The sequence below is a fragment of the Eurytemora carolleeae genome, unplaced genomic scaffold (assembly GCF_000591075.1).
Source record: "Eurytemora carolleeae unplaced genomic scaffold, Eaff_2.0 scaffold2081, whole genome shotgun sequence".
NCBI lineage: Eukaryota > Metazoa > Arthropoda > Copepoda > Calanoida > Temoridae > Eurytemora > Eurytemora carolleeae.
Window position 1 is genome coordinate 1 of NW_019397974.1, and position 8517 is coordinate 8517.

At 33.2% G+C, this 8517-nt stretch overlaps 1 protein-coding gene across 1 annotated transcript; it reads left to right on the forward strand.

Annotated features, from left to right (window-relative positions):
- Positions 1–426: 426 nt before the first annotated feature.
- LOC111716495 (uncharacterized) lies at positions 427–7890 on the forward strand (the record flags this gene model as incomplete). Its single annotated transcript, XM_023491966.1, is given in 7 exon segments — positions 427–916; positions 2902–2985; positions 3838–3894; positions 3952–3999; positions 5513–5587; positions 6772–6834; positions 7784–7890. Coding segments are annotated over 6 exon segments (413 nt in total), but the record flags the coding sequence as incomplete, so codon positions are not given.
- Positions 7891–8517: the final 627 nt, after the last annotated feature.

Below are 8517 nucleotides of genomic sequence, written 5' to 3' on the forward strand. Positions count from 1 at the left end.
ATTATTATTGTATTATATGCACACAATATGGTTCAAGGTCCAAAATATATCTATACAAGAAGATCCAGGGACCATGAGCAGATCTACACAATTAGGTCCAAGGCCCATTATGATCTACATAAGAAGGTCCAGGGCCCAAAATATATAAATAAACAAGAAGGAAACCATAATAAATCTACATGAAAAGATCCAGGGGCCATAATATATCTACAGGAGGAAGATTCAGGGACATATCTACACGAGAAGGTCCAGGGTCCATTATTCTCTACACAAGAAGGTTCAGGGCCCAACATTTCAAAGAAATAGCTTCAGAAGTTCAGGAGTTCTTGAATCCTAAGGAGTTTCGTGAGTCATAGTGAATTAAAGGATAACTCTTTGACAGGGGGTATGAAGGAAGGGGGGGGGGGAGGATATAGGGGATGTTCGGTAGAGGGAGGATATAGGGATTATGGGAATAGACCTATGGGAAGAATTAAATAGAATAGAATAGGTGAGATTATTAAAGGAATTAATTAGAAGGTAGCATAATGGGAAGAGAGGATAATTAGAAGGTATAATTATGAGAAGAGAGGATAATCAGAAGGTAGAATCATGGGAAGAGAGGATAATTAGAGGGTAGGATTATGGGAAGAGAGGATAATTAGAACGTAGGATTATGGGAAAAGGGATAATTAGAAGGTAAGGATTATGAGAAGAGAGGATAATTAGAGCGTAGGATTATGGGAAGCTAGGGGATAATTAGAAGTTATGATTATGGGAAGAAAGGACAATTAGAAGGTATGATTATGGGAAGAGGGTGTAAATAGAAGGTGGGATTATGGGAAGGAAGGATTATTAGAAGGTGGAATTGTGGAAAAAAAGGAAAATTATAATGTAGAAAGATGGGAAGAAGGATAACAAAAATGTGAACTAGAAGGTAGGATTTTGGGAAGGATTATCACATACGAGATGGTAATTAAACACTTTAGTAATATTTTTAAATTGTTTGTTTTATTTAGCCAAAAATCGTTCTCTAGGAATATACCGGGTTTCTAGTGAAAAGGAAAATTGTTTCGCAAAAAAAAATTCGCGACCATTTCGCTTCATTTTCGCATTTCGTTCGCTCGCGGATTGAGAAAATTTTTGCATTTTTTCGTGAAATTTCGCTTCAATCTGTTTCGCGAAAAAATAATGTGAAAATTAAAAAAAAAAATAATGCTAAAATTTCTCAAAAAAATGGAAATTATGCAAAAAAAGAAAATTACGCGAAAAATACAGAATTTTTAAAAACAAATGCAAAATTTGAGCGAAAAAAATTGCGAAAATTCATCAAAATAGACTAAATTTTGAGAATTTTCAAAGAGGGATTTATCCACGAGCCCAATTGATGGATTAACACAAACTATAAATATAGATTTAAGAACGATCAGGAGACATCAGCCAATTCATAGATTTGCTTGAAAACACTTTCTCGACCGTTAAGATCTTTCTTCTTAAGACACAAAATAAAATCTACTACGGAAAGAACCAAAATAATTCGGAAACTTAAAAAGATAGATATTCTTCAAATATTGAGCTATCAAAGCAGTGAATTCCACAAGTTCTTCAAAGCAATTAATTTTTGCAGCTATAAAACTTAAGGTTTTCACAAAAGTTTTGCATATTCACAAAAATAAATGAAGCAAAACGCGACCTAAAATTTTTGCAGTTTTTCGTGAAACGTTTCGTTCGCTGGAAACCCTAATTGTCTCGCTTCTTTTAAGATAAAACGTTGTGGTTTAAAAATTTCCACATGTTAAGGCTAAAATGTAAAATTGCAACACTATCCTATGGATTTCAAACTCCCCCCCCCTGCCTTCTTTACCTAGCTCTATACATTTTTATCCCCTAAATCCCGTGTGAAATAAAACAAGATGCAGATACATCATACATGAGGGGGGTACATAATGCTTTAACCTCATGCAGTGAAAATGCCTGTATTATATTTTGCGGTAGAGGGGGGGGGGGGGCAAAACTTATGCTAGGCGTCCAATTACTTTCCCCCTTGAAATTGAAGCTTTTAATTAAAATTATCAATTTTTTTAAATTAAATGAAAAGATGTTTTGATATTTTACCCTAAATGGGGTCAGCACTTTTAGGTTTTAAATACATTCAACTCTTTCTCAGAAATGAAATTTTTGCAAAATTGCTGTTTCAGATTACTTTTTCTGTTTGAAAAAATGCATTTCATGTTTGCAAATATATTTGATGTTTGCCAGAAAGAAGAATGATTTTTTTCAGTGTAAACATTTTTGCCGGACAATTGATGAGATACATAAGCCACCTTTTGGAACGCATGCATGTCAACGGTGGAGGGGGGGATTTTTAACTTAAGTATTTGAATACAACATTGCCATTACAAAATTTGTCTAAACCCAAAGAATGCAAATAGATAGAAATCTAATCAAATTTAGAGACAATATAAGGGTTTTATGATCTAGGGGTTTTCCGACCAAAAAAAGTATTTTGTCTAAAAAAGGTCGCTAACAATCGTTAGCCAAGGGTCGTCGTCAACGATCTTCAAAAAGTTTTAAAACGACCTACCTTCGTTAACGAATTAGACAACGAAGTAAACAAAAAACCGACTTCTTCGTTTTTATTAAAAAAACGATCTTTTTTAATAACGATTATCTTGAAAAACGACCGTTTCGTTTTTTCTTCGTCGTTTAAAAAGTCTTAAAAGTAAAAAAAATCTATCCTTGACAAAACCTTATCAAATCTAAAAAATTTAACAAAAATTAGAAGCTGTTAGATAAAAATCAACAAAAAATAAATTTGTTTCAAGATTTCTATTTATCTTACTTTATCTTTATGCTTTTTTATTACTATTATTTATTATTATTTTCGTTTCCTCTGTTTAACTTTATAGTTTTTAATTCTAGATTTGAAAAACTTTGAACAAAATGAACTTGGTTTCCATGGTTTTCTACATTTTTTACATTCCTCTCATACTTGCAACAGATAAGGTAAATATTAATAGAGGGGCTGCACGTGTAATTCACAACGGTACCCTTAACATTTTTATCTGATCAATAATATGAAAGATATTGTCCTTTTTCCAGGTTTAAGAGTGTTTAATTCTGATATTAATATTTGTATTAGAAATGCGCAAATAATTTTTTAGAAAACTATTGAAAATATTCTGTTTTAAAAGTATAAACATCTAATTCATACTTCATGCCTTGTGTAGTACCTTTTAAGATTGATTGCGATCAACTATAAAACTCAAAACTGTTTTAATTGATCATATCTTCTTGAGTTTAAAATGTAAAGACGGTAGACGTATCAAATTTTGTCATTCATTGACTATTAAATGTTGAATCAAAGACGAGTTTAATTTTGTCTCCTAAAGGAACTGTAATTTCAAGTTACCCTCCAGTATGGAGTGTCATGAGATATTGATGATTTCTCATTAAACATTGATAATTTTCAACGTGGTTTCTGTGATCAAGAGACTTGCAGATTTCTTTCTCCGGAAACACTGAGAAAATAGAGAAAATAAAACTTCCACATTATTGATCAGATAAAGGTTGTGAATCGGGCATTTAATAATCTATTTTTATATTTTTTAAATTTTAACCTAATTTATTTGGTAATTTCCTAGAGAACGGTTTTTGGATCTTAAATGTAAGACATGTGGCCCCCTAGCCTGTCCTAGCCGCAGCGCTCGGCCCAGAAAGTGTCTGAACCTAACCTAACCCTAAATAAATACTAATTTAATTGAAAATTGTTGAAAAAGTGCTCATGAACAAAATTGATAGAAGGGGAGGGGGGGTGTTCCAAAAATCGTTCTCTAGGACGGACCCATTTATTTGAAGGATGATGACTATGTACCTGATTATGAACTTGGGGGTACAGATATTTCTTCAGAAGAGGTCAAATACAAAATTGAATTAATATATTTTTTAAATATTGATTTTTGCTGATTTTAGGAGGTTAAGCTGGTCAACTCAGATGATAAACCAAACTTTGTGACGAAGGTACAAGTTCATTTTATAAATATTTTTAAATTTGTATTTTATAAAATAAAATCAGAAAAAAGTTTGTCTAAAATCTTTAGAAAAAAAAGAGTACCATGTTAAGATTTAAACTATGCAAGCATGTCTTTTTTCACATTTATTCTTAATATTTGCTTTGCTTACACCATGTCAAATTTTTCAATATTTCAAAGTTTAATTAAAGCAAACTTTACAGAATACGGTTTTAAAATGTTGCAGACTGGACCAAAACAATAAACAACCCTAATTATAAACTTAAGAACAGTTCTCTATGCGTATATCAAAATAAAATCATCTCAAAAGTTTCTCATAATAGGTGCGGCGAAATAAAAAATATATTAGGTTAATCAGACGTCAGTAATTATCTATATTTCTCTAATTAAGGCCCCTTCCCATTTCAAACTTTTACTATTTTATCTTTCAGAATTCATAGTTTGAAAAGTCTAAATTCTCTGACATAGATATAAGAATTTAAAAATCAGAAATTACGGCGAGCCATCAGTTTCTTTACGAGGAAAAAAAGGAAAATTTAAATCACGAGAGGATGGGACCGAAAACCAATTATATTTTTCATAGGGAGGACTGATTTTTTCAACAGCTTGGTTTACCTCTTTATAGCCTGCCTTAATATATTTGTATCTAGGGAGGATTGATTTATGCACAGCTTGGTTTACCTCTCAGCCTGCCAATATACATATTTGTGTCTAGGGAGGGTTGATTTATGGACAGCTTGGTTTACCTCTCAGCCTGCCAATATACATATTTATGTCTAGGGAGGGTTGATTTATGGACAGCTTGGTTTACCTCTCAGCCTGCCTATATATATATTTATTTCTAGGGAGGATTGATTTATGGACAGCTTGGTTTACCCCTCAGCCTGCCTAAAAATATATATTTGTGTCTAGGGAGGATTGATTTATGGACAGCTTGGTTTACCTCTCAGACTGTCCATATATATATATTTATTTCTAGGGAGGATTGATTTATGGACAGCTTGGTTTACCCCTCAGCCTGCCTAAAAATATATATTTGTGTCTAGGGAGGATTGATTTATGGACAGCTTGGTTTACCTCTCAGACTGTCCATATATATATATTTGTGTCTAGGGAGGATTGATTTATGGACAGCTTGGTTTACGTCTCAGCCTGCCTATTTAAATATTTGTGTCTAGGGAGGATTGATTTATGGACAGCTTGGTTTACGTCTCAGCCTGCCTATTTAATTATTTGTGTCTATGGAGGATTGATTTATGGACAGCTTGGTTTACCTGTCAGCCAGGCCTATATATATATTTGTATCTAGGGAGGGTTGATTTATGGACAGCTTGGTTTACCTCTTAGCTTGCCCATAATTTTTGTGTCTAGGGAGGGTTGATTTATGGACAGCTTGGTTTGCCTCTCAGCCAGGCCTATATATATATTTGTGTCTAGGGAGGATTGATTTATGGACAAGTTGGTTTACCTCTTAGCCTGCCTATATACTTATTTGTGTCTAGGGAGGATTGATTTATGGACAGCTTGGTTTACCTCTCAGCCTACCTTGTCAAGTCAACCATCTGGGTGGTAGAGATGTAAGTATTAAAGGGACTGCAGTCGAAATTTAAAGGGATGCTACTCATTTAAAAAGGGCCGTGCCCGAATCACCAGTACTCTTTAAACTGATCAAAAATTTTAAAAAACATCTTCTTCTTTTTTATAGCTTGAAAAGTGTTTTAATTCTGACAAATTTTTTCTAATTGTTTCTTAGAAAGAATCCGCAAGTCACTTTACTTTTCAAGGGTACTTTTGTTAAGCGAACACGCCACTTTAAATGGAGGGTAACTTGAAATTATGACCACAATCTCCTACAATAATTTGATCAAAATAAGTCTGAAGACTAAGCCGTCATAGTTTCAAGTCAATTTAGAAACCAGTAAATCACTACTCACTAGGAAAAAACTCAAGAAGTTGGGTCTAACTGTAAATTAACGTATAATCTGAGACTAAGGGAAACTCAAGATTAAGCTTTAAATCCATTGTAAAGTAATATTTGATGATGATAAATTAAAAAGAAAAGTCTGAATTTGGAGCGCTTATTTTGCAGGATTCAGAGGTCATTTAAATTCATTTTCTAAACTATTCTTATATCTTTTGTATTTTGATTACAAAGCAATCTTTAGAATTTGCGGTATTTTGAAATCTTCTGACGTCTATCAGATAAACATTTCAATAAAATGTTTAATATTTAACCCATAATTTGGAGCAACGGATCAAAAAATAATATTTAAAACTAGATGGAAAAGTAAATTCTTCAATCAAAATAATGTTTAACCCTGATGATCTGAAATAAATCTTTAAAAACCGTAGATGATCAGAGGCCGAATTTAAAGAATTTAAGCCGCGGCTTAAATTCAAGCCGAGGCTCAATTATGGTTGGTTCCACTTAAAATTTTTTTTAATTTTTCAAGATTTAAGTCGGTGCTCAATTGAAACCGGTTTATGGCAGATTTTAGCCGCGGCTCAAGTTCATTAAATTCGGACACTGGAATGAAAAATCTTTAAATTGAAATAATGTTTAACCCTGGATGATCTGGAAATGAAATTCCTTTAATCAAGATAATGTTTAACCCTAGATAATCTGGAAAAGAAATTCTTTAATTAAAATAATGTTTAACACTTGATGATCTGGAAAAGTGACTCCTTTAATCAAAATCTTGTTTTAACCCTAAATGGTCTGACAAAAAAATCTTTAAATTAAAATAATGTTTAACCCTAGATGATCTGGACACGAGAATCTAACAACTCTGCCCCTGATCAGCTATTTATTGTTGATACAAAGGTAATAGCTTAACTTTTAAGTATCTTGGGGGAAAAATTGAAAATAAGAATAGGATTTGAACAATATTAAGATTTGTGGAATTTATTTTGTCTTCCATGGCTGGGCTTTAAATACTGAAAAAGCTAGAAGGTAAAAAATTTGAACATGCAGTTTAATATAAAAAAATTTAAATGAAAAAATTGTGAAAAGGAATGTACATTTGTGAATGTAAATTTGAAACACAATTTATTGATCGTGTCAGGGGGGGGGGTGAGTCAAGACGTCCTCAATTGGTAATCACCGCCACCCAAACGTGTTTTGCGGCATTCACGCTCCTCAATTGGTATTCTTGAGTACTGTTGTGTAGTATGGAGTTCCTCTTTAACCATAGTATAAAATAAAATCAGAAAAAAGTTTGTCTATAATCTTTAGAAAAAAAGAGTACCATGTTAAGATTTAAACTATGCAAGCATGTCTTTTTTCACATTTATTCTTAATATTTGCTTTGCTTACACCATGTCAAATTTATGTTCTTTCCTTTAACAAGCTGTTGTCTAGATTGTATCTGATGAGCAGCTTGAGCTTGAACTCCTGGAGGAAGGGGAGGGGGTGTTCTTACCTTTAACAAGCTGTTGTCTAGATTCTATTTGATGAGCAGCTTGAGCTTGAACTCCTGGAGGGAGGGGAGGGGGGTGTTCTTACCTTTAACAAGCTGTTATCTAGATTGTATCTGATGAGCAGCTTGGGCATGAACTCCTGGAGGGAGGGGAGGGGGGTGTTCTTACCTTTAACAAGCTGTTATCTAGATTGTATCTGATGAGCAGCTTGAGCTTGAACTCCTGGAGGGAGGGAGGGGGGTGTTCTTACCTTTAACAAGCTGTTATCTAGATTGTATCTGATGAGCAGCTTGAGCATGAACTCCTGGAGGAAGGGAGGGGGGTGTTCTTACCTTTAACAAGCTGTTATCTAGATTGTATCTGATGAGCAGCTTGAGCTTGAACTCCTGGAGGGAGGTGAAGGAACTGTTCTTCTCTTCAACAAGCTAATGCCTCACCATGCTGGAAATTATACTTGCAGGTACAATGAGAACCTGAAAATAGCGGAATTCTTGTTGTCTTTTATTTTCTTTCTATTAAGAAATATCACTGAGGATTTTATAATTTCCTGATAAACTAATTCTAAAATAGCTAATTAAATATTTTTATAGATATACTAGTTGCAACAATTGCATGATTTTGTACCTTTGTTCCACTTATTTTGAGCTTTTGTTTAAAGTAGTAATTGGCAATTATCTCATCAATTTTTGTATGAGCATTTTTAACATTTGGATCACTGTGACTCTTTTTTGTCTTTTTTGTGGCATTGTGTTCATGTTTCTTCTTACTCAGTCGTTGATGTTTTTCTCTTGACCCTACACGGTAAAAAGGTCCTGGTTCAAAGTCTTGCAGTGAGTCTAAACTTTAAAACTATTTTTCACTTATTAAATGCAGATTTTTTTGTATTTTCTAATTTCTACTTTTGTTTAACATGCCTTGTCTATACCAATCTTTGGGCGCTGATATATCATATATAATAAAGCTCTTCGCTTTTATACATGTATGAAAAAGAATTGTAGCTACTGAGGATCGTCATGATAGACGTGAAACATTATGTTTAGTATAATTCTTTTTTTAATAGTAAAATTAATAGCTCATTTCATTATTT